Source organism: Podospora pseudopauciseta, chromosome 3 (assembly GCF_035222475.1).
Source record: "Podospora pseudopauciseta strain CBS 411.78 chromosome 3, whole genome shotgun sequence".
Taxonomy (NCBI): domain Eukaryota; kingdom Fungi; phylum Ascomycota; class Sordariomycetes; order Sordariales; family Podosporaceae; genus Podospora; species Podospora pseudopauciseta.
In genome coordinates, this window is record NC_085893.1 from 144,575 (window position 1) to 168,895 (window position 24,321).

Consider the following 24,321-nt stretch of genomic DNA (forward strand, 5'->3'; position numbering starts at 1 on the left):
GCCCAAAAAGACAAGGAAAAAGAAACACTAGGTAGCAAGGTAGGGAGCTGTGCTTGTACTGGTACTTACCTCGCCGTGTTGGTGTGCGTGTAAGTGGGCGGGCAGAGGTTGGTGGTGGTTGTGGCTATGTCCACGCCCGGGGGTGGTACTCGGGGACCGTCTGGGGCAGAGTTGGCCGAATGGAGGCTGCTCAGAGGGTGAAATTGGTTAGGCGCCCCTGCAAGCCTTGTCAGTAGTGTTTACTATTGGATGGCAGTGGGGCAGCCAACCTGAAGGAGCAGCTGCACGGGCAGGGGGTGGTGGGGGGGGGAGATGATCGTCTTTGGCGGATCTTGGACCCCAGATCAGCTGTGCTGCAATAAGCTAATCCCTGTGATCGAGAATGCGACGCTTGGTCGTCGTCCGGCACTTCCACGACCGTCAGTTGCTCAGTTGGTGGCGATCCGGCCAAAAAGAGGTTCTGAATGGCGCCGTCCTTCCCGCTAGCTAAGGTAAAGCTACCTGGTTTGATAGAACCAGCAGCAACCGTGCTCCCGCCTCCCCGCGCGCAAATAAAATGCTTCAAAAAATAAAATAAAAATAAAAATAAAACCTATCCTGCCGCCTAGGCGCCAGTCTGTGCTCGCTCGCTGTGGCAGGCTGGAAAATGTGCGGGCGTGGGCGGCTGGCGGCTGTATAATAGGGCCGTTCAGTCTCTGGCTCATTGGTAGGTTAGCTGGGGGAACTGGATCGCCGTGGGGTGGGTGACTGATGATCCGGGGCAGGACACCACCATTGATGTATTTCCGACCCGGAAGTGGGTTCCAAATAGGGCAGTCTGGGGCCGGCGGCTGTTGGAGAGGCTGGAGAGGAAACTCACTGAATCTGCCACCTAGAAGTAGCCTGCGCTTTCTCGAATAAGAATACCTAGGCAGTTTTGAAAGTTGGTCGAGGTTGGTCAAGGTAAGGTAGGTGAGATATGAGAAGGAGTGCTCGATACATAAAGCCTCTGGGCTGGTGATATCCATACCTTACCACGACGTTGCCAAAGGTTGATGAGGCCAAAGCGCACATCACACCAGCAGTTGATGTCCAGGAGCACTATCGCGTCCAGCCACGACAGCAGCCACGGCCGCAGATAGAATGTTGCAGCAGCGAGTACCCCGGTTGACATGGCACCACGTCGAGGGTCGAGCCGGCCAGAGTGTACCGCGGGGTATCTCTTCCCTGTGTGAGTGATGCTGGCTGCATGTCTCTTCCGGGATCAAGCATCACTGGGCAGAAGAAAGTGTGGTTGAACAGGAAATATTGCCTGTGGCAGCTACGGGCGTAGGCCCTGTTGCATGATGCATCTGGCTCCTGGGCGAGGGCGAGGTTGCTGTTGCCAGGCCTTCTGTTTCTTACAAATACCTACCTACCCAGGGCCATCACCATCGGCCTCGGAGGCCAGGGACCAGCATCTCCGGCCTCAGGAGACGGCAGCCCGGGATCCCATGAGCTCTTGGCGGCGATGACAAGGGCTGGGGCATGGTGAAACGTGTCGACCATCCTGACAAGAATAGACGCCTGTGGCATCTGCTGCCAGTGAACATGAGCCGTAACCACCATAGGGATATCGCCTGCGGCACTGTCAGCAACTGTATCACGGTCGCAGCGAATGGGAGGGCATGCTCACCGCAGTCATCCGCGCAACGAAATCGGTGGCCAGTCCCTGGTGCCCTAGGGTTTCCGTCGTCTTGCATAGGTTGGTGGCGACCTGATGCTGGAGACCACAGGGATAAGTCGGTCAGGTACCTGAGGAGAACTAAGGTATGTAACAAAAACGCTCATTCAGCTGCGCATATAAACAAAGAGTTTTCAGAGGCAACAGGTTAAAGAATTGCCTCCCTTCTTTAGACAAGACGTTGTCCGCTTCTTTGTTCAAACCAGTTGATTATCAAATCCAGACCTAACTGCCTGCCTACCTTGAGCATCCAACAAGGCCTTTAATCACACACTTTGTCAAAAACCCACTGCCCACCTATACCGGGCACACCGAGGGCTCCGGAGATGATCAGTGGTCGAGGTGCTCATCACTTACACCACCACCAAGGTCATGGTCATGTAAGGAGGTATGTAAGAGGTCTCGTTCACGGGGCTATCCCTACCTCGCAACTCCTTTGCCACCACCTACGGCCGTACAAGCCAGCTTCAGATTCGACGCCCTCCCGCACAGCGCCCGAAGCCCCAGTGCAACGTCGATTCCCATTGATATGGCCCCGGGGAGTCGCGGGTAACCGCCATTATCCGCGCGTCGAGTCCCGTCCAGCGGTCCCGGCTTTGGCGTGACACGGGCTCCTGGGGCCTTGTGCACCCTTCGACCCCAGGTACGGGTACTCGACGGATCGAGGCGCTGTGGCCGTTATCCGGGTTGTGCAGTTCCCATTGCCGCCGTTCGGAGGAAGCCGGCAGATTTCGGTATTTGACCCGCGCCACTACACATCATGTCGCAGATCTCAAGCCATTCTGTCTGTCTATCATCTACCTACCTACCTACCTACCTACCTACCTACCTACCTACCTTGGGTGTCAATCGTGGCCAGAAACACAATGATGGTCGTGCACATACATCCTAGACGAGCCTGCATATAAGAGGTGGGACAAAAACAGGTGCAGAGTGTGCTAGTAACTATCGACACTCGAGATCATGCATGGCTACAGTGTTGTGGTCGCAGATCTGGCAGCCTCATTCTGATCCCAACCCCAGCAGCCGACCGGCCCAGCATAGAGGCCATCTTGGGTCCGGGTCAGGGTTGGAACGGAGGTACCTTAACCTCCTTGGACAGGTAGGTACGGTAGGTTTCCTTCCAGCGCTCTGGTTATCACGGTCAACGGAACGGCCGTATACTCGCCTTGGAGCGCTCGCTTTCCCAAGGCTGTTGCACAATCAACAACGGCATAGACAGGCGTTCCTAGCTTCTTGCCTTCTACTTGAAAAACGTGCCTGGGTCAAGCTCTGATAATTCTAGGTGCGTGGTTCCATGTACCACTCTGTGCCATGCGTTTGCGTGGAACAAAGCTGGCAGTCTCCTCCGAGGTCTGCTAACCTCTGAGTCTGCTCGCAGGTAGGTAATGTAGGTATGCTCATATGGCCCCAGCATCGCAATCATGTCATTACCATCTGCGAGCAGCCGGCAGTTCACATCATCTCGGTCTATCCCTCGATCCTGCAGCAATGCGACAAGGTCAATATGGAGCTGGGTCACAGCTGCTCCTTGTACCATGTGTAGCCTTACGCCCGTATGGCACAAGTGACAAAATGTTGAACAAGAGATGGCGAGTGCATGGCCCGGCATCTTCCACTCTGAGCATCAGGCAGGGGCGGCGGCGATCTGGATTCTCATTTCCGGCGGCTGGGTCTTATTCGCGACGCTGGAAACCCGCTGTATCTGGCCCTTCTTAATGGCGGTGAGGTCCGTGATGATACGATACCTACTTACCTACCTACCTACCTACCTACCTACCTACCTTACGACAAGGCGGTACACGCACGAGAACTTTTGTCACCCTACCGGCGACAGCTACCCGACCAGCGAAAAGAAAAGCCCAGCGGTTATCTGCTGGGCAGTCCGGACCAGAGCAGAAGGTGAAACACAGTGTTGATTTCGGATGCAACGCCCCGAGCCAGAGCTTGGTCGGCTGCCAGATCTTAGACATCCCATAGTGAGGTGGGGCAGGGAAGAGGGCGTGTCTCTTGTTGTTGGAGACACGTTTTTCGGATTTTTCAGACGAGGCCGATAGCGCCTTGCTTCGACGACATCTCAAACTGAGCTGCTCTGGGTGGAAAAGCCGTTGAGATGACGGCATCCTGCTCTGAGCCAGTGCTTATTTAGTAGCATTCTTGGCCGGCCTCCACCCCGTGCTCCTCAAGATGTCCTCCCATGATATAAGCCCCCCTCTTCCGGTTGCCTCTGGTCTGCTCCCAAGGTATAAGCATAACCAGATTGCTGGGAACATATACACTAGATGGGGTGTGCAAGATGCTGCCGCTTTCCGCAGCTTTGTCTTCCCTTACGCAGACACCCGCGGTGGGAAAGCTCAAGAGCCAAACAGAGAGCTTTCTTGACCGGCAGACCGCAGAAACGCTGCTGCAAACGCCCTCATCCGAGCTCTGAAAGTGGATGTAATAAGGCCCTGAAGTTACGGGAGCGTGGAAGAACTCCGGGGCCCTGTTTGTGCATCCTCAACCATGCGAGCGTCTCTGGTAGGCAGGTAGGTAGGCAGGTAGGTACCTTAGCTACCCAACCCGAAAACACAGATATCGCGGAGGACGGAGAATCATCAGGCCGACTCTCATCTCCCATTGTCGGACCGCTATGGAGATGATGGTTTCCGAAAACATCGCCTTGCATCACTGGTCTCTTCAAGGATTTTCCCCCCTCCCACCAGCATTTTTGTGATTGCGGTACAGATTTGCTTCGGCGCCGAAGCAGACAGAGGGGATCACGACAAATCAGCACTTTGCGCGAGCTCACTGGTTGAGATGGCCCAAAGTACAAGTACATACCTCTCATTAACAAATGCTTCTTCCCAGCCCCCCCGTACCCCCTACCCACTCCACTAGGGTGCGGTTATCCGCAGCCTTGACTAGGATGTGCTGCCCAGATCGCCGACCAGGATGCGGTCCCAATTACTTCCTCTCCGATCTTGGCTCCGGCGTGTTTCGTTCGCTGCTGGGCAGAAGGGGGAGGCATCATGATCTGCCGCTGTCATCCCCAAGCCGGAGAGGCGCAGAGGCCACGAAACGGTCTGCTGCTGCCAGGGGGGGCAAGGAGAGAAGATGACCTAGCTCCTGCTGTCGCGGCCTTTTCCGATCCCTTCCGTGAGGCGGTCTGAGTCGATCTCAACGGCGGCCCGCGTCAGACATGTCCACCGGCGCCGGGCACGGCAGTCCCCCATCATCAATCGCCATCTTGCATTTCACTCAAAGCATGATGCTGCCTTAGTATGCCACCCCGGCTTACCCCTGGCGGGCGTCTTGACACGTCTCTAGCGTCTCTTCCCTCCTGTTCTTCTGTTACCCCAGAAATGAAAATGGTGTGCAGGTGCAGCAGTATTTTTCAGCTCAGCATGGTGCAGCGGCGCCAGCTACCTACCGTGTCAGTGGCCGCCGCCAGCAAAGCAAGCAAGTCACTGACCGCCTCACGTGTGTGTGTGGGTGGGTGGGATCCCGCACGACACTGCACGACACACGTTTGCCTGCCTTTTTCTTTCTCTTGTTGATAAAAGGAGAGCGAAGAGAGAGGGAACCAACGCTCGAAACTAAACAAAAGCCTGGCTTGGCGATCTCTTGCCGATCATTGCTCGTTTCTAGCCCGGGACGTTGTATTTGCTTTTCAGGCCAAGGCCGCCTTGGCACAACCCAGTCGCCCTTCCAAATCGGGGGGCCCTGTCTGTGTGATCTGTGATCTACCGGAGGATTTGCGCAGGCTTGCAGCGCGGTCGGCCAGCTTCTGCTCCTTCGGTCCCATTTTGGGCCAGGGGGCTTGGACGGCGATGTTGGACCAGGGGGGGTTCGTTGACGGATCATCATTGCCAAGAGGCTAGCCAAGCTGCACCACATCGTGAACTTCGGGGGAGGAGGAGAGCTGGTGGTGGTCTGCATCGTTACCTGTCAGCTGTCAGTGACGAAAAAAAGCCGTTGCTTTTCTTCCCCCCTCTTGAGCATTCCAGGTCAGGGCTGACATACCTTAGGTATGTATGTACAGACAGCGCACCGAGCGCCGCCGCCCACGCATATGTTTGTTCTCTAGTATATGGGTGTATAGTCCGGCCGAGCCTCGCCCCTCTCACACTCACCCTTGTCCCTTGCCGGCGACTTGGATGACGATCCCCTCACTTGGAGCCCAGGGATTGGAGCCAAGGGGCGGAGCGGGCGAGGCCAGGGGAATTGCAGATTTCAACATCTTTGCCCCGAGCATTCTTTCCGCGATGAGACAGGCCCGTCTAGATTAGCGTATCATGACGGAGATTTCCGCATCATTTTTTCTTTCCTCATCAGAGGGCGTCATTGATCGTCCGCCATCCACGGCCCTGGGATGGGGGGAGGGGGTGCGTTGGTGATGCAATCCCTAGCTTATCATGCCGATCATCCAAAACTTGTAATTGTTGCGCGCCTGCTGGAAGCTGATGTCGAGCCTGAGGAGCAGATAGGTATGCTGACTGTCCCGGGGTGGAATCTGTTGATCAATATGACGCAGTGATTTTACAAAAGCCTCAATGGAATGGGAACACATCGCTTGCCGGCGCTGCCGAAACATGAAGCCGACCAAAAACGGAGCATAATCCTTCGTTCTGTGAAGTGGAAGATAGGTGCCCTTCTCTCAGATTGGTAGAAAATCTCCTCGTGATTCAAGACTGTCTCAAGAGTCTTGCCCGCCTTCTTCTTTGTCTTCCGGCAGTCAGTCAGACACCGGCAAACGGGCGGGGCAAACGCCTCCGCAAGTCGGCTTTGGGTTCATGTGAAGATTGATTCATGAGAGAGCTTCCATTGTGATATCTGGACAAAGGTCCATCATGAACTAGCTACGTGTTGTGCCTGCTCACATAATCACATTATATTTCTTGCCTGTAAGTCCCTTGGACAACATCGACATCTGGCCCAGTCTCACCCACCTTCTTATACTCCTTTGCCACGTTGATCCTCCTATCCACACCCACAAACCAATGACCCTCCCTGTCTTGGAACCACCCGAACGAATAGCATCCCTCGGATGTAGCCAGGCCCAATGCCGTACTGTCTCTGACATCGTGTAGCAAGTGCTCCCCTCGGCACAAGTAGACCATCTTGGAGAGAAGAGTGTTCGGCCTCCGAGGCGCAAAGACACGCCGATAGAGTAGAGCGTTGAGGAAGGCGGCAAGGGAGATGAATGGAGCGATATAAGAAAGTATCTGAGCCAACAACGCAGGTCCACGCAGGCATCCGGGCACCGGCGCGTATATCCCTTGTTTTTTGACTATTGCCAAGGTGGAGTCCCAGAGGGGGTTGACGAGTAGCATCATGAGCTGGAGGTTGAGAGATCCGCCCAAAGCCATTAGGCACAAGCTGGAGCCCGCAGTTACTTGAAGGAGGGTCGAACCTGGGGCGTATCTTTGTCTTAATCGGCGTTAGCTATCAGGAGATACCTTTGCTTACTCGTGGCAGCATACCAACCTGATTTGTTTCAGACTGTCATGGCTTCGAACCCGAGGCTCCTTGGACTGACGACGCGCTGTTAACGAGGCAAATGGCAGGATTGCGCTCAAACTGCTTTGTATTCCTGACCAGGAGATGGTGTTGATCAGCAGCAGAGCTGTGAACAATGGCCTCAGGATATCCGGCTCGAAATCATCCGGAGGAAAGGTTGCAAGAAGAACAATGGGAAGGTAGACACCCGACACCATCAGTTGCACTGCCCATACAACAGGTGGGAATAGGATGAATGGGTGTGCGTCGAAACTTGTGTTCCCAATCCCAATGGTCTGGGGGATGAATGCCGTGTTTGGATCTTCAGAGGCCACCAGCTCTAACCGCCGGTGCTGCTTGTAGGAGAGTCGAAACCGGCAATGCTGAAGGGCTTCTTGCAGGGCTCCGCTGTCGGCATGAGATGGGATTTTCTTCAGCATAGAAAGAAACTGGGGGCTGTCGCATAGCAGGCGGGTCAAATCCTCAATGGAGGATATCTCAGATAATAGGCCAGACCGCCTCCTCTGAATGATGGCTAGACCAAGGCCGCACACAAAAGAAAGAAGGCAGAGAACCTCGAGTACGCGACACCATGATTCGTGCATGAGTACCACGACAGTCGTGTCACGACTGTACGCAGGCCAAACCATAGTCCATGCAAGCCGAGAGAGCAGCGGCGCCAGTGTGAAAGTTGCAAAGTAAACAACCGAGGCGAGGAAGACGGTCCAATGGTGGGCCATGGCCGATTTCACCGGCACCAAAAAGGTCATCGTATTGATGTACCCCATTGCAAGCGAGCTCTCAAGTCTTGCACCCTCGGGCCGTGATAGCTGGTAGAATGGCTCGAGCTGACAGGTTCTGGCGTAGACGACCTCCCACAGCAGCCCGTCGACAAGAAAAAAGGCCATGGCTGGGTACTGCCAGGAGGCATATGACGACGAGTCGTCAGTCTTGAACTGAAAAGGGGCCGACTTGTGCTTCTGAAGAAGGATTTCCAAGACAATAAATGGAACAAGTTGAAGAATCGCGAGGATTGCGATGGTGAGAGGCCGAACTGAAACCGGCTTCCAAGTTGCTGCATAGCGGGTTTGTTCATCCTCGGATTCGACATGAGCTGCGTAATCTTGTGTGACTGGGAGAGGCCGTTAGCGTTGACTAGTTCATAGAAAAAGGTTGGTTGGTTGACTTGCCCCCTTGAGATTTCTCTTGGGAGTTACTGTTCTCTTCACCTCTGGCCATTGTGGATCTCTCGACTCTTCACCGGATAGAATGTATCAAGAACTGTGTCTGCTATTGACCCAAACATATCCAGGTGTTCTCGGTTGCTTTTGGACATGTCCCAGAAGGAAAGACAGTTTAAGAGCATTTTGAACCCCGCGTCCAAAGCTGCCTTGTCACCCAATACTGTGCCTTGAGCCAGCCACTATTTCCAGCTTTGGTGCACGCCCAGAAATTCTGACAACATCACACCAATCAACAGCCCAGTCATGACTTCAGCTCAACAGGAAGACTACGTACGTGGCTGATAACAGTCTACATAGGTATACGGTAAGGTATCTAGGAAAGCCGAGTTGTCTGGCTGATGAGTGTATACTTGTTTCCCTGCGATGAGCCAATCCAAAAATCGAGTTTCCCCTCAATTGCACCAGCAAGCATAGGGTTTCCCATTAACCAGTATTGCCATCAGTGTCTATTTCTAAGCAGCATCCATTTCGGGGTCAGACAAAGGGGGCAACAGGAGGTGATAAGGGGTAAAAGTGCATTGTAAACATACCTATAACCGTCAATCCGGGAAAAGACGGCTATTTGTGAGAAATGTGATTTCAAATTACCCAAATTCGATGTCCCTCTCTTTCTGCATGATGTGTAGCTATGAGGACGAGAGAAATGCTACCTCATTCATATCCGGTGTATCCATCTGCGACTTTTAGAAAACTGGCTTTTCCGATCATCAAACTCACTCTTCCATTGTTCCTTACGTACCATGGGAAAGCCGACTCAAGCCAGGTACCGGTGACGGCTCGGAGCGGACATGCAACGGCCGCGCAACTACCTAAGGAACCTTGACCAAACAACAGCAGCCCGCATGCGCCAAATTGCAATGCCATTTCTAGAGGCTGTATCTGTGCCCGACTGAGCCTACCACCTTACACCCTGCAGGATCTGATCGGAAAGGGGCTCATTCTGGAGAGTCTACAAAGCAGCCGGCTCGACTTCCACCAACGGGAACAAGCTGGTAGCCATCAAAATCATCAACATCCACCGCGCAGATCTGAACATGCGCCAGCATCACCCCGACGGGACCTTTGGCGCAAAGTGCAGCTGTGCGATTTTGGAGTTGCGGGCTTGGTCAAGGAGCGAGCTGACAAGAGGAAGACGGTGACTGGGACGCTTCGGTGGATGGCACCTGAGCTGTTTGACAAGACGGTGGAGTATGACAAAGTTCACAGAGGCACAGGTATATCCTTGGGACTGAAACAGCCAGCCCTACCAGTGTTCTGTCGGGTCTTGTCGCAAGCTTCCAAGAGTGAGAGGCCCAAGGAGGAGACCGAAAGTCGCTGCTTTCCTCTGCCAGTGCAGAAGCCTTTCTTGGCTGTCTAGATCGGAGCCAGCGGGACCATGTACCGCGCGACTTCCAATCCCGACCTCAGAAGCTCTTCCCTGACCGAGGACGAAGACGATGAAGGTACCCACCATCTGCAAGCTATCACCCGACAAAACCACATTCACGGGAGGGACCTCCCAAGCCGAGGGAACCATCACTTTGCATCCCCACTGAGCAGTCCAAGGCGTGCTGCGATGCACAAGAGGTGGTGGTGCCCGAGGAACAGCTGATATAGCACTCTAAGCCGCGAGAGCCGAGTTTATGTTTACCGACACTGGGGATTACCATGGACAGCAGTGCGGGAACCCGGATGAACAGTCCTACGATACCGCAGATTGTTGTTGATGAAGGTGGTGAGGGATCTCCAAACAGATCCAGGGAGTGAGGCAAGAGAGCACCGCCTGCACTGCCGAGGCCTCCAGCGGAGGAGGTGTTGTTGGCGAGTAGGGAGAGGGAAGCATTGCGGGACAAAATGGAGAGATTGTGTTGGGTCTCAGGTATGTTCGAGCATTTGGAGTTTACGGAGGCGGTGATGGGGGGATTGTTACCGCTTGGGAAGCGGGGCGCCCAAGGGAGGTGATGCTATAGGTAATAAAGGGACAGATGCCTGATAGGCGTATCAAAAGACCCGAGTGCGAAGAAGCCATCAATGCATTGACTGTCTACCTCTACATCTCACTTCCCGAAAAAAAAAACAAATTATCCCCACATCAACCTCCCCCTCTCACATCATCCCAAAAGCACAAGCAACAGCCGCCACCCAAGCCAACACCGCCGCCGCCCTTATGCTGATCCCCGGAGCAGCACTCTTACACTTGGACAGATCCGTAGCCTTGGCCAAGAACTTGACCTCGGCCGAATTGGCCCCCGCCAACGCCAGCGAGGGCGTAGCAGCCAAACAATCTCCAACATCAAGAATGCTCTCCAAATTCTCAGGACGAGCAAAGTAATTGTCCAACGCGGTCTCATAAGCAGCCGCAGCTGACAACACCGTGGCAGGGACGGAGCGCACGAGGGCACAGACGTCGCCTTTGGAGATGACAGAGTTGAGGTAGGTAGAGTACGCGCCTGTCGGGGTGGGAAAGGCTGAGTAGAAGGAGGTGACGAGGGCTCCGCAGGTGGCGCCACCAGAGGTCGTGGTTGAGAGGGTGGTACCCGGTGGTGTGGTGGTGATGATGGTGATGGTTTCCGGGGTGCCGTCGCTGACGACGGCTTGGGACTCTGTGAAGATGGTGCTGGAGGGTTCGGGCTGGCTGTTGTCAGAGATGGGGGTGGTGGATGGGGCGGGGTTTTCGTCCTGGGCTTGGCGAAGAATGACTTCGTTGGCCATGGCGCTGGCGGCCAGAGTGGCGGTGAGAAGAAGGTTCTTGGACTGCATATTGATGATAAGATAGGTGGGAAGTACCAGGTGTAGTAGGTATTTGTCTAAGGCTGTGGGTGCCAAATAGGTGAGGTGAAGGGTGCGAGATATTAGGGGTGATGTGAAGCTGGTGCTGTGAAGAAAGAAATCATGACGGTAGGGTGTCCTTATATACCTTATCTTGCAAAACACCTGTGTTTTCATCATGAACAAAGCATTATGATACCTATTTTGAATTATGGCTCACCTCATCCTCACCTTTCCAAAGATCATATAATGCTCTCCAAATCTGGCATTCCTGCCTCTTCAAAACATCTTCGTAACAGCCTCACTAGGTATTGGCTTAGTTGCAGCTGAATCGTGTCTGATTGGAATCCCCTGAACCAAGCAATTTCATTCCGTCAGCATCAGCTGGCTTTGCCCCAACGCCTCGTCTCATGTTTCTTTGGCATAAATCTTGCAAAATCAAATACTATCTACCTTGACTGTATCCTACAGCTTCGTCAAAGGCCTCCTCCAAAATCTTGGGCTGGCCTTGATTTTCTCGAAATTTTGAGATATTGGTCAGTAGCTTCGCAGCCAGGTAAGAATGGATACAACCATTGAGTCAACCGTTGGAATAAGTCTGGGAGACCAGGATCTGCTTGACGTGGTTAACTAGCTCGTGGGTGGATGTGGCACAGGGTCAGACCTGAGCTTATGAAGCAGCTAAATTTGAACGATCCTGCTGACGGAGGCCGTTCTTTCAGCCCTTGGGTTCTCCCAAGTAAACGTTGCCGAGACCCCAAGTAAGCCTCTCAAAGAATCACCTGCAGTACACATTAGTGACAATTTTCAGCCAGTTTGATGGACAGGTTTGTCTCTTGTCAGGGAAACCCTAACCCTACCATTTGGCTCGACCCTTGACTCCCCCTGAACCCCTGAATCTCGTTCTTAGAATCTCGACCGGGAATATTAGTAATTGAACCGAGCCATGAAGTTAAAGCTAGCTTGCGTAAAGTTTGATTTAGTGTCTTATTTGTTGTGGCATTGGCTGCACTCTTCTGGAGCCGTTGTCATGCTTAGCTACCTACATGTACCCTAACCCAGGTGTTTCAAATCATTTCCAACCCCCAACTTACTGTGACCGCAGCTTCAACCACCCCTCACACATCGCGTGCCGTGGAACACTGTCTCACCCATCACGGGACGAACCGCAGGAAACAGAAACATAACTGATCCGAGATTCCCCGCTCTGTCTCTGTCGAAGCCATGGGGTTTCATGTTCCCGATTTCCTTCGACCATCGCGGGCCACGCATCATGCAGATGAGCTTCAAGTTGGACGCGAAGGGCTCGAACCCCTGCTGGCTTCTTCACTCTCCAACGAGCCTTGTTTACCTCGTTTCAGTGAAAGCAGCGAAGGGATAATGAGAGATATCGACCGTGATGCGAATGCCGTGGTGACAGCTGCCGAGGTATGGCCCACTCCTTCTCTCAGTTCTCGTCATCTACCTTCCCTTACCTCTCTGACACCGCCCAGAACCGCGCCGTCCGCCGCAAAATAGACCTCATCATCCTCCCCCTTCTCATCTGGGTGTATTTCCTCCAAATTCTCGACAAGACAGTCTTGGGCTTCAGCGCCATCTTTGGCCTGCCCGAGGACCTTGACCTGCGCGGTAACCAGTACTCTCTCGTTGGCGCCATCGCTCCGATTGCCCAGCTGGTCATCCAGCCTGTCTCCTCATGGCTTATCGTAAGGGTGCCGCACCGGGTGCTGATGCCAGCCTTGGTTTTGGGATGGGGTCTGGCGCAGACTGCCACTCCGTTTTGCAGGGACTTTGCCCAGCTCATGACTGCGAGGTTCTTTTTGGGGGTGTTTGAGGGGGGGTGTTTACCGCTGTTTAGTGTTATTACTGGGCATTGGTACACGAGGGGGGAGCAGCCTTTGAGAGTGGCGGCTTGGTATGGGACCAATGGGTTGGGGACCGTGTTTGCAGCTTTGTTGTCGTTCGGACTGGGGAGGGTCGGGGAGGGACATGGTGGACTTAGAGGGTGGCAATGGTGCGTTTTCAACCCTTCAGGAACCCAATCCATTGGATCGCTGACCCTGATTCGCGGACATGCGCAGGATCTTCTTGTCCACCGGAATACTCACAGTCATTACCGTCCCCTTTGTTTACCTCAGACTGGACAACGACATTCACTCTGCTCGGTTCCTAACCGAGTCTCAAAAGATTGGGGCGCTGGAAAGAGTAAGAGGCAACCAAACAGGCTCATCCTCCACAAAAGAAAACTGGAAATGGAAGCAAATACGAGAAGTCTTGTTAGACATCAAAACTTGGTTATTCTTGGGAATGGCACTGGGAAACAACCTCGGGGCTCAGGTCACCGTCACGTTTGGTCCCCTCATCCTCTCCGGGCTTGGCTACGATAAATACACCACCACTCTCCTCAACATCCCATTTGGCGTCATGCAATATCTCGTCATCATGTTCACGGCCTGGGGGGCAGTAAGGCTGAGACTTAAAGCCCCGACCTTGTGCGCCATGATCCTCATCATCCTGGCTGGGCTGACGACTCTGTACACTCTTCCTCGCAGTCAGAATCAAACAGGAGGCCTTTTGGCAGGATTCTACTGTCTTGCTTTCATCTTTGGCTGCAACACGCTGGTTGTATCGTGGATACTGGCCAACACAGCAGGTTAGACTAAGCGAGCAGCCGTCATGTCCTTGTACAACGCTGCGTCTTCGACCGGAAATATCGTCGGACCATTGCTGTTTCGGACTCAAGATGCGCCGGCTTACCTGCCTGGTTTGCGAACCACGATGGGGGTGTTTGCTGCCATGCTTGTCCTTGTTTTGGTTCAGGTTGGGGTTTTGGCTGGACTCAACAAGAGGCAGGAAAGGAGACGAGTGGGAAGAGGAAAGCCGGCGCGGGTAGGGGACGTGAGCGTGGCAAGATCCGATGCAAGAGTGGGAGAAAGAGCATTTGATGACTTGACTGATCTGGAGAACGACGAGTTTGTGTATCTTTACTAGAACAACAGCACGGGAGAGCGGAGGAATGGAGAAGACATTGGCATTAGACATCAACTACACACACTGGATTCATCTCCCATACCAATCTACATAATCTCGATCTGCGCTAGAGGTAAAAGTAGCAGAACTCCCCGCCAGTGGTGGACATGACGTTGGCAATGGTGGTCGACGGGGCAGCATAGCCCATGTCAAGGACCTCGGTCAGGGGAGTCAAGGGGGAAGGAGGCTCGTTGGCCCAGCTCTGGTGGGCATAAGGACCAGAACCCAGGTCGGTGTAGCGGATGGTGCTGAAGGGAGAGCCCAGGGCCTGCCACACGGCCCACATGCGATCCATCTGGCCGTGATGCACCCAGAAGGCGGGATCACCAGGGGAGGTGAAGAGATCACCGCCAGGATCACCACCGATGTTATAGTGCATGCCTCCGTGGGGACCGATCTCGGGGGTGTAGGGGACACCTTCGGAGACGTGGCGGAAGGCATCAATGTTGGGCTGAGAGAGGAGGGTGAGGACGGTGGTCCAATTGGCGTAGCGCTGGTTCATAGCCGGGCCGATGTCTCTCTTGAGACCGCGCGGGTTGTAACCAAGACCACCGAGAGGACCAGCAGGCACTCCCTCCAGACCACCGACGGGTCCCAAGTTGATGGTCATGTTGGCGAAGGGGCCAGTCGTGACATAGCCGCCTCCGAGGCCGGCGGGAAGCTGGATGTTGCCGCCGCCGACGCCGGGAGGAGGCACGATGACGGGGCCCTCATGAGGGATGTACTCCCCGTTGCCACCGAGACTGTAAGGGTCGCCGTTAAAGAGGGGGGAGTCTTGAGGGGCCGACGAGTACTTGGGCCAGTCCCAGTAGGGCTGAGACCCGTTGTAGCCGCACTCCTCACGGAGGGCCTTCTCGTACTGGTAGACGTACCACCGATGCCATGGCTGGAAGTTGCCGCTGAAGTGGATGTTGAGGGTTTGCTGGATATGGGTCACGATAAAGTCATCGAACCGAGACCTTGCTCCCGGCGCGACACTGGCAGGTGTGAGAGGGGGAAGGGTCTGGAGACACTTGACAGCGTTGACGTAGGCGAGACGCTCAGAGGTCGAGAGAGAACCACTGGTTGTCTGGTCAGTGGTCCGAGGAAAGATCTTGAATGGTAGGAACTGGGGATGATGAAGATCGACTTACTACTCCCGACGAAACCGCAATTTGTCAACTGTGCAAGATGGCGTAAGCCCGCGCTTGCGCATCTTGCGCTCATTGAGGGCGACCTGGTTGATGACTTTCGCCTTGGCTTCCTCAAGCAGCGAAGTGATCTGCGATGGCTCCTCAGACGCGAGGTCCTCGACCGGGGTGTCTCTGGCCTGTGGGACGACATGCCCCTGAACGGAGACAGCTGCCAGGAGGACAGATCCGAGAATGCTGGCGGCCTTCATGTTTGGCTGATGGGTGATGAGGAAAGGATGGGCGTTCGTCAAGGGGGAAATTGGAGCGCTGCCACGTTTTCGCTCTGGGTGAAGAAGGGGGAGGGCGTGATCATAAATACCACCGGTGGAGGGAAGATATGAGGTTATGGCATGCTCGGGGTCGAACCCAAAGAGTGGTTCAAGTGTTCAATAGAACCAAATGCCGAGTGAAGGCTACTGCATAGCATTCTGTATCCTGCATAGTATCGTCGAAGTGGTCCATTTTCCCACTGTGCCCCTTCATGATGCCTGACCTCACGATTCCCTGCCCGTGGTCCTGGATTCAGCCACCAGCCAATGGGCACCAGCGCAAGTTGCATTTTCGCTGGGACAAGGCCGGGGTGGAAATTCCCAAATCCCAGGGATCCATTCCACTTTGAACCCTTGTTGATCCCCGACCGTGGGTCTTTTCGGCCAAAGAAGAAGGCACGGAGGGAAAGCAAGGACTTCAAGTTGCCAGCAGGTGGTGAAAAGTCGATGCAGAGTGTAATAAAACAACATGAGGCGAGGCCTGACAGATGCCAGGGCTTCTCTTTCATTCCATGGTAGGACCCGAGACTGGTATTCCATTTCAAGACTCCCTCCAGATGCGCATGACGATCTAAGCTGGCGGGGAGAAGGACAGAACAGCAGGGGCGGCAGTCGTTGCCCGTGTCTGCACTACCTACTGCAGGCTCTTATTCCCGTCACACGCACTAGTGTACCTATGGATTGCCACTCCACCCAAGACCCGGTACTGGGGTTCGGTCCAATCAGGCACACAATTGCAACGACCATGATTCATTCAAAACTCCATCCAGCGGACGACGATGTCACCGGAAAGGGGCGACCGGGTGGTGAGGTGAGAGTCAAGACGGAGAGTCCCTAGCTCAACCGTAATTTGTTGGGCTGAGAAGGGTCTTGGGGTTGTGTTGTAATCTTCTGATATGATGCTTGACCGCGACCAAAACCTGCATTGCTCGCAAGCCAGAGGGACTCGAGCAACCCGGCCTTCATGAGGTTGGGAATTGCAGCTCCCACAGGTGCTGTGGTGATGGGAATAACGAGAGTCAACATTGCCCCTGACACCCCGGTACCTAGATGACCTCCGTCAGTACAAACTGTCGGTGTGCAGAAGGACCATGCAGAACATATGCCGGCATCCAACTGTACGTTACCTAAGACACAAACGAGGTTGCAGCCAAACGAGCGTTGAGCCAGGTCTCTAGAGTGGACCCTGGATCGTCAGTCTCGTTTATATCATCCGGTTCAGGAATGAGAGAGGCAGAAGAAGAATAAACCTGGTCACCGGGTCCATCTTGGCACTGCAAGCAAAGACGAAGGATTGAAAGTTCTGCAAATTCCTCTATGGTGAATGTAATAGGATCCCTTTGTGATAAGTTTGATTGTCGTGTTTGGCCCGGGTGCTGTTCCGGTGTCCCGGCTTTCACATGAGGGATGGATGTTTTGTCAAATCTCTTCTCATTGAAACAACACACAGGTTCTACCTTGACCAAATCAAGCATGTGGTTATGTCTGGATGCCTACTTGAGGCGCATGGCGACAGGCATTGCCTCGGAGATGTTGCTGAAGATGACGACGGGTGAGGAAATGATTGACAGCGGGGACGATGCCCAACAGACCATGTCGATAATAAAGTTTCTCGTTTCTTTTGCCTGTCGACGTTCATGCTGTCTCAGATCATCTTGCCTTGTTCTTATTCCCTGTCAGCCCCAGGTTTGTAACATCTTACATATGTACAAAAACCTTCTTTGAACCTTCTTCCCTTTCCCTTCGGGTCCGGACATTGTCGATCGTTTTTCATATCCATGTCCACTGAGGGGCCTGTGACTTTTACTTCATCATCATGGCAAGCAGCAACGGCGTCTCGCTCCCTCCCGACGAGAATAGGGGTCCCGAAATCCTCGCTATTTGCGGTACGCTGGTGGCTCTCTCTGTGCTTATTGTAGGCTTGAGGATATGGGTCCGGGCTCGCATGATCGGGCAGGTCGGCATCGACGACTGGACCATCATCGCTGCCACGGTATGTGTTTCTCCCCAGCGATGTCGACCTGCGGTCTTACCTAACCCTGACACCAGACGGTCATTTTTGTGGAGATGATGATCATCATCCCGCAGGTTCACTATGGAGCAGGACGACACGTCCAGTACATCGAGCCCCCTTCCAACGTCACGAAGGGCCTTCATCTCAACTTTGTCACCCAGCCGTTATGCCTCATTGCTCTTTGCCTGACCAAGGTAAGCGTGGGCTTCTTCCTGCTCCGCTTAACTCCATCCAAGAGGTTCCGAAGATTCGTGATTGGCATGATCATCTTTACTGTCCTATCTGCAACCGGAAACTTCTGTATGTCACCTTCCACCTTTCTTTCATTCCTACATACATCGACATGTGAAAGTCCCTACTTACAATGTACCTATCAAGTAACTGTCTTCTTCCAATGCCAACCCCTCGCCTTTACCTGGGGGGGTGTCAGCGAAGGGAAATGCATGCCTCCTGATAACCTCAAGTTTGCCGCCTTCTTCAATTCATCTGTTGCCGTTCTGAGCGATATCATTTTCGCCCTTTTACCGGTCCCCATGTTATGGAAGGTGCAGCTCAACTGGAGAGTCAAGAGTGCCGTGGCGGCTATCCTGGCCCTGGGTGTTTTCGCTGCTGTTGCTGCCATTGTCAAGATTACCTTCCTGGGGTCTTACGGAAAACACGGAGACTTCCTCTGGGACTCTGCGGACCTTACCATCTGGTATGTACCTACCCCGACGTGGCCATACACTCAGCATATCCTTCTGCTGACCACCTCGTCCACGTCTCCAGGACAACAATCGAGATCTGCACCGCCATCATCGCCGCCAGCTTCCCATGCCTCAAGCCCCTCTTCAAGACCTTGTTCGACGGCTCTTCAGCCCGCATCAGCGGCTACGGCTCCGGCTACAAGGGCTACGTCCGCGACACCAACAACGGTACAAAGAGTGGCAACAGAAACACACTCCGGTCAAAGGGCACAGTCACGGTCACCGCAGGCGGCAACGATACCGAGTTCGAGCTATATGGTGGCAAGAAGTTCTCCTCGGAAGTCAAGGCTGGCAATGCTTCCAGCACGAGCATGGGTTCTGAAGCAAGCATTCTCAAGGAAACCACCAGAGGGGACGGCATCACCAAGACAACATCGGTGTGTGTGTCTAGTGTCAGGGACGAGGAGACGGGCAGATGAGCGTGGTGTCCCGCCTGGTTGACAACGGAGTATGAGTATCAAAAAGGGTCACCATGCAAAATAGATATTCAGGACGCTTCTTCCATCACACTCCATGAGAGCTTGTTTCCTTTGTGGTATTTTTTTTACCTCGGCACTTTACCCAACTATCTACCTAGGCACATAAAAATAGATGTGGCGACATTACTAGATGCAGCCAATCATTATCTCAGCCACCACAGGGTGGCATTCCGTCTCTCCACTGATACCTTGAATTGCAGAGACACTTGTATGTCCACCTGACGCAGATTGTGGGCCACTTTGGCGCGTCACAGCTATGGGGAAGTTGAAGACGGTGAGGAGGGGATCGAGGTGACTGCTTGTAGGATTGATGGGCTGCGGAAAGACGCACATCATGGCTTTAAGTGGCTACCCTGGTATGCAGCATGCAATATTGGGGATTGGAGGTGGCGAGGTTGGGGCAGCCAAATCAGCGGGAAGGCAAAGCAGGATCAAAGAGGTAGAACCCTTGATCTGTTGAATACATCAATAATTCGGCGTCCACGAATGGCATCTATTCAGACAGGCGGGCTATGGGGTAGGTCCCTAGGGGAAAGTGACAGCAGAGCCTCTGTCAGAATCAGCTTATGCATAAAGCGAAATCATACTTCACCTCATAGGCCCTTTTGTAAATATATCTGCCCTTTCCAGAGGAGACAGCTAACATATCTACTTGCTCAGCGTGGGGCCCTAGACAAAACGACTAGGCACACACAATCTCTTTGTTTACTTTTTCTTAGGGGCACTCAGGGGAGATAAGGGGCGCACAGCCCAGTCCACACTCGTCAACAAACGGCTCAGGCAAAACGTTTCAGGGAAACAAGCAAAATCAAATTTCATAACTCAATCTCAAAAACAAAAAAAGAGAGAGCATCTTTTTCAAAAGTCCCCCCCACAAACCGGATGAGACCAGATCCAAAGAGTCAAAGAAGAAACCACTTCCCCACTCATCCGCTCGTTATCCACCACTCCCTTTCCAATCCCCCTCATCCTCCTCAAGATCCCTCGGCTTCAAGTCCCCTCCCCCCTCACCACATCCTCGATAACATTGAAAAGCGGAGCACAAAAGAAAAGTCTCATCATCATCCCCTTTTCATCCCGCTCCTCTCCGTTACTTCAGCTGTTGCAGCCCCCCAGAAGATATCCAAGTGTCCTCTCAATGAGAAGAAGAAACTTAGCGGCAGAACTGCCAGTTGGTGCGGAAGATGACGTGAATGCTGCCGTCGAAAGCGTCCACCTGTGGAAGAAATGGTCGGCGTTAATGGCCCTCGTAATTAGCCCTTCTATTCTTTTTTCTCTAATGCATTCATGATGATGATGATGATGATGGTGGTGGTGGTGGTGGTGGTGGTGATGATGATTATGATGATGATGGCAGATTAATATGTGTGTTAGGTAGGTAGGTGAGGAGGATAAGGTGGGTGGGTATCTAGTAAGTGTTGTGGTGTGTGTGTGTGTGTGTGTGTGATGTTTTTTTCCCCGGAGCCGCCGAAGGACCTTGTTCTTTTCTTTCTTTCTTTCCCCCTTGGAGATTGGTTATGGTAGAAGAGTGTGTGTGGGTGATGTGTGGAGAGGTAGTAGTAGGCAGGCCAACTCAGGCGCTTGACGTGGGAACGCAACGGCGCCACTTGAGCGCGAGCTTTTGGGGAGCACTAACAGTCATGGTTCCGAAGTAGGGGGTCGCAAGAGGAGTAATGCGGATCTCGGAGTTGACGTTGAGGATGGCGGTGGTCTTGCCGCAGGCGGAGAAGGCCTCGACACCGACGCCGGCGAGCATGTTGTAGTTGTCCTCGTAAGGGGCGACGAGGTTCTTCTGGAAGACGACCTCCTGGCGCGGGTCGCCGGAGAAGGTGTAGCCGGCGCGGACGGTACCGGTCTGGCCCTGGGCGAGGGAAGCATAACCGGTGAAGCGGGTCTCGATGACGGAGAACCTAGGAAGGGAAAGGCAGCAGGTGTTAGTATGTTCCGATGCGTGCTCGAGAAGAAGATGTCTCTTGGGTCAAGTAGTAGACTTGACTCACTGGTATCCTGAGGGGAACTGCAGGTTGATGCTGATGCGGCAGTTCTTGCGGCTGTCAGTAGCGGGGCTGGTGCCAGGGCCGGCAGAGACAATGTATCTGTCAAAGGCAACATCGAAGATGGTGCCAGTGGCGTCAACGTTGACAAAGGCGTGGCCAGCAGGGCAGCCAGTACCGATGGCAGTGACACCGAGGATCTTGATGTCGCTGGCGTCGGGGACCTGAGGAGTGATCAAGGTCTGGCGCTCAATGACGGCGGCCGAGGCGGCGCCGGCAAGGAAGAGGGCGGAGAAACGCATATTGAAGGGACTGAAAGCGAAAGCTTAAAGATCTTGCAAGGTGTGGAATGAAGAGCGAAGTGGTGACGGTGAGATGAGAAGTGAGGATGAGGATGAGGGAATTCAGAATCTCAAACTTGGGATGATCAACAGTCTTTTATACATGATTTTCTCTGCATCACTTTCTCCTTCTGACCATTCCCAAGTCCTACAGAGCTGGTGATGCTCTAGTCTGAGAACGAGGACCAAAACAGACAGCGGACCTCGTCTCCGAGCCTTGCCCGTGTCGCCATTCCCATTCTGGCCGTCGACGAGACTGAATTCCACTTCCTCATCGGCCTTCCTCGCGGCCGAGTATCACGTCACAATCAATACTGCGACCCCCACTTGCTAGTCTCGCGATGCCGTGATATCGACCAGACTCACCACGGTGGACTTTGTAGCTCAGAATAGTGTCATGGTCAAAATAAGGTTGATTAAAAGGGAAGATCCATGTGAGTCCGGGGCCGTCAAGTCCCACTGCTGGCACAGCAATCTACCCCAGAATAGCTTACAGTCTCGCTTCCCGGTTTCCATGTGCCCAAAGTCGACTGTGTTGTTATTTTTGTCGACTTTTTCATCAAAATTAATATCTGCTCACGTCTTGGTAGATTGGCTAACCAGGTGGCTGGACAGTGTCGGACTGTCAGTGTCTATCAGGATCCGCTTACGCCGTCATGCTGGTCGAGGAGGTACGAAGCAACCTGATATTGTTACGGTGCTGTTGTGCCTGGTGCCTCGCAGGACGCACCCGATGTATCATGTCTGCCCGTTCGGCGACCTCACAACGGCCTCGCAAGATGCAACGCTCTTGACCTTGACAATTGGTGTTGGACGACACATGGACGCTCTGGGATCCAGCAAGGCTCGCACTTTGGTAGTCGGTCCGCATACACGGATGTCCCCATCCGACTGGTTCAAGAAGGTCGACCAGAGACACTAGACTGCGGTTTGAAATTGCCTAGGCCGAATCAGACTTCTTCTTGGAGAAGCCCCCGGCATCGTGATGCTGGGCCCGGACGTTGAATCGCCAAGATTCTTGGCCAGACGCCGTGTGTTGGTTCAAGGGTCATGTAAGGGAACTCGCGATGTCACTGTCACGACATTCTCGTCACCACATTGGCTGGCCCTATCCGGTACCGAGAGAGCCACAATATCGGCCTCGGAAGACCACCCACCATCGGAGAATTGGGAATCTAGATGAAAAGGTTAAACTTTGTATGAGGAAACATGTCTCCAAGCCGCCTATGCTGCCCCCTTTTTTCGGTTTTGTTTTTCGACCACGTTGAGGCAATCGCAGAGCCGCTCAGACCCGGGAAAACCGCGGGTTGATGCCAGCCCAGTGAAAATAAATCAACTGCATGTGAAGCGGGCGAAGGGTTGGTGGCTCGTGGGTGTCATCGCTACCTGTTCTGCAGGGTTCAGTGTCGATGTTTTCATCTGCGGATAAAGTCGAACATGCTCTTGGCGCCTGATTTTGGTTGTTTCTCCCCGCAAAATTCGTGCCTTATACATTCGCCTAGGTGCTATTTCCAACACAGAAGGTGATTCGGGACAGGTCACGGTGCCATTTGCCGTCTAATTCTGTCTGCAGGTCGTACCCAACCTGGGTCTGGCGTTTGCTCATGCGAACGTCAGGTGTTGTTCTTGGTTGAGAGAGCCTCAAGTTTTGTTTCCTCAGATATACCAAGCTCGTTCAAGCGACCTTTGACAAGCCGACATACCCGGAAGTTTGTCTGTAGGACCTCAGCATCCGAGGAGGAGAGTAAGTAGCCCTCTTTTTTGTCTGCTCGCTTTGATAGCCGAGAGGCGGCCGACCTGCCAGAACCGTATACACATACTGATGGGACTACGACGAGGACAGCAGGTACTCCGCAATTTCTGCAAACTCCCTGCCATGTTGCAGCTTCTCTCGCCAGCGCAGTGGTATCGCCTCGGCCCCGTCCCGGGCCCCCAGGAGACCTCCCGCAATGGCGCCGTTGGTATCCGTATCCCGTCCTACTCTCACAACATCGACGAGAATGTCTTCCAACGACCTCGGGTCAAACATGGCGGCCACAGCAAGCTTGAGGGACTCGAGCACATAGCCCGAGGCTCCCCGCGGGAGCTCCTCTCGAAAGTTCCTTGCGCTCCTCGGTCCGTGGAGTGCGAAATCATCCAGCTTTACCCTATGTCGGCCCCCCTCCATCGCCCTCTGCACCTTTCCCACCCCACTCTCAACCCGCCCCCCTCCTCTCCCCTCCCTCTTCTCCTTGTCCCCAACACCCTTCAACACCTCCATGCCAGCCTGCCACGCCTCTTCCGCATTCTTCCCTTCCACCAGAGCCCCCACCAAAGCATTATACACCACACAGCTAACAACACAGCAACCGTCATCATGCGTAACCGCCGAAATCCCCATGCTCTCCTCCACCATCCTCCCCTCATCCCGTTGAAACAAGGCAGTAGGTACACATCTCATCAGACTACCATTCCCCGCCCTCCCCTCCCCCGCCCCCGACTTGCTCGCATCCCCATACGCCTTGAACGCCATGATCCCCTGCGCCGTGGCCCCCCCAACATCCCTCGGCTTCCTCCCCTTCACCCTCCCCGGCCAATCCCTACCCTCAAACCAATCAACAAAATACCACGCCGCCCTTTCCACCACCCCCTCCCCTCCCTGCCCTTTTTTGTCGTTCCTCGCCTCATCATAATAAGCCAGCAGTACCGCCCTCGTAAGGTCAGTATCGTCCGTCGCATCCCCTGCCTTCCACCCAAAGTGCCCCCCGCCGATGATGTCTCTCAGAGGGGAGGGGAACTTTTGTTGGATCTCCTCCCAGGACATGAACTCTAGCGTCGCGCCCAGGCTGTCACCTGCGTGGACGCCCAGCAGCGCTCCCAGCACGCGGGAAGTGTCTCTTTTGTCTTCTTTTTCTGGTGCGGTTGACATGATGTTGAGAGTGGATAAACTCGGAGATAAACTGTTTGCGGTGGTGATCGACAATGACGGAGATAGTGATGATAAGATAGCTAGGTAGGCTCTCGGTGGTGATGATTGTTGCGGAAGGTGCAGTTCCGTTTATTGGAAAAGGGAAGATCGAAAATCAGGGGACCAAACGGTGAAGCGGGGTATATGTCTACCT

At 53.8% G+C, this 24,321-nt stretch overlaps 9 protein-coding genes across 9 annotated transcripts; 3 read left to right on the forward strand and 6 right to left on the reverse strand.

Moving 5' to 3' along the window:
* Positions 1–65: 65 nt before the first annotated feature.
* Positions 66–1,153, reverse strand: QC763_0047150 (uncharacterized protein; the record flags this gene model as incomplete). Its single annotated transcript, XM_062905706.1, has 2 exons — positions 66–217; positions 1,015–1,153. The coding sequence occupies 2 exons, from the start codon at positions 1,151–1,153 to the stop codon at positions 66–68; spliced, it is 291 nt and encodes a 96-aa protein (XP_062766425.1).
* Positions 1,154–6,573: 5,420 nt separating this feature from the next.
* Positions 6,574–8,422, reverse strand: QC763_300410 (uncharacterized protein; the record flags this gene model as incomplete). Its single annotated transcript, XM_062910507.1, has 3 exons — positions 6,574–7,114; positions 7,172–8,315; positions 8,374–8,422. The coding sequence occupies 3 exons, from the start codon at positions 8,420–8,422 to the stop codon at positions 6,574–6,576; spliced, it is 1,734 nt and encodes a 577-aa protein (XP_062766426.1).
* Positions 8,423–9,167: 745 nt separating this feature from the next.
* PAK5 (Serine/threonine-protein kinase PAK 5) lies at positions 9,168–9,784 on the forward strand (the record flags this gene model as incomplete). The annotated part of the gene is made up of 2 exons (XM_062910508.1): positions 9,168–9,196; positions 9,262–9,784. The coding sequence occupies 2 exons, from the start codon at positions 9,168–9,170 to the stop codon at positions 9,782–9,784; spliced, it is 552 nt and encodes a 183-aa protein (XP_062766427.1).
* Positions 9,785–10,512: 728 nt separating this feature from the next.
* QC763_300415 (uncharacterized protein) lies at positions 10,513–11,355 on the reverse strand (the record flags this gene model as incomplete). The annotated part of the gene is made up of 1 exon (XM_062910509.1): positions 10,513–11,355. The coding sequence occupies one exon, from the start codon at positions 11,353–11,355 to the stop codon at positions 10,513–10,515; it is 843 nt and encodes a 280-aa protein (XP_062766428.1).
* A 920-nt stretch (positions 11,356–12,275) lies between these two features.
* QC763_300420 (uncharacterized protein) lies at positions 12,276–14,244 on the forward strand. The gene is made up of 3 exons (XM_062910510.1): positions 12,276–12,603; positions 12,669–13,189; positions 13,257–14,244. Exons 1-3 carry the CDS (start codon positions 12,400–12,402, stop codon positions 13,831–13,833), a joined length of 1,302 nt encoding a protein of 433 aa, XP_062766429.1. The 5' UTR covers positions 12,276–12,399; the 3' UTR covers positions 13,834–14,244.
* QC763_300460 (uncharacterized protein) lies at positions 14,196–16,218 on the reverse strand. The gene is made up of 2 exons (XM_062910511.1): positions 15,339–16,218; positions 14,196–15,266 (listed from the first exon to the last, which is right to left on the reverse strand). The coding sequence occupies exons 1-2, from the start codon at positions 15,584–15,586 to the stop codon at positions 14,273–14,275; spliced, it is 1,242 nt and encodes a 413-aa protein (XP_062766430.1). The 5' UTR covers positions 15,587–16,218; the 3' UTR covers positions 14,196–14,272.
* Positions 16,219–17,285: 1,067 nt separating this feature from the next.
* On the forward strand, positions 17,286–19,075 carry QC763_300470 (uncharacterized protein). Its single transcript, XM_062910512.1, has 4 exons — positions 17,286–17,639; positions 17,696–17,960; positions 18,039–18,357; positions 18,429–19,075. The coding sequence occupies exons 1-4, from the start codon at positions 17,463–17,465 to the stop codon at positions 18,823–18,825; spliced, it is 1,158 nt and encodes a 385-aa protein (XP_062766431.1). The 5' UTR covers positions 17,286–17,462; the 3' UTR covers positions 18,826–19,075.
* A 409-nt stretch (positions 19,076–19,484) lies between these two features.
* Positions 19,485–21,181, reverse strand: QC763_300480 (uncharacterized protein; the record flags this gene model as incomplete). Its single annotated transcript, XM_062910513.1, has 2 exons — positions 19,485–20,795; positions 20,886–21,181. The coding sequence occupies 2 exons, from the start codon at positions 21,179–21,181 to the stop codon at positions 20,459–20,461; spliced, it is 633 nt and encodes a 210-aa protein (XP_062766432.1). The 3' UTR covers positions 19,485–20,458.
* Positions 21,182–23,048: 1,867 nt separating this feature from the next.
* Positions 23,049–24,128, reverse strand: QC763_300485 (uncharacterized protein; the record flags this gene model as incomplete). Its single annotated transcript, XM_062910514.1, has 1 exon — positions 23,049–24,128. One exon carries the CDS (start codon positions 24,126–24,128, stop codon positions 23,049–23,051), a length of 1,080 nt encoding a protein of 359 aa, XP_062766433.1.
* Positions 24,129–24,321: the final 193 nt, after the last annotated feature.

Coding starts and splice junctions, on each gene's coding strand:
- QC763_300460 (XM_062910511.1), bottom strand. CDS start 15,586: ATGAAGGCCGCCAGCATTCTCGGATCTGTCCTCCTGGCAGCTGTCTCC. Junction 15,267..15,338: donor TTGCGGTTTCGTCGGGAGTA/GTAAGTCGATCT, acceptor CCAGACAACCAG/TGGTTCTCTCTCGACCTCTG.
- QC763_300420 (XM_062910510.1), top strand. CDS start 12,400: ATGGGGTTTCATGTTCCCGATTTCCTTCGACCATCGCGGGCCACGCAT. Junction 12,604..12,668: donor CCGTGGTGACAGCTGCCGAG/GTATGGCCCACT, acceptor GACACCGCCCAG/AACCGCGCCGTCCGCCGCAA. Junction 13,190..13,256: donor GGACTTAGAGGGTGGCAATG/GTGCGTTTTCAA, acceptor GGACATGCGCAG/GATCTTCTTGTCCACCGGAA.
- QC763_300470 (XM_062910512.1), top strand. CDS start 17,463: ATGGCAAGCAGCAACGGCGTCTCGCTCCCTCCCGACGAGAATAGGGGT. Junction 17,640..17,695: donor GGACCATCATCGCTGCCACG/GTATGTGTTTCT, acceptor CCCTGACACCAG/ACGGTCATTTTTGTGGAGAT. Junction 18,358..18,428: donor TCTGCGGACCTTACCATCTG/GTATGTACCTAC, acceptor CCACGTCTCCAG/GACAACAATCGAGATCTGCA.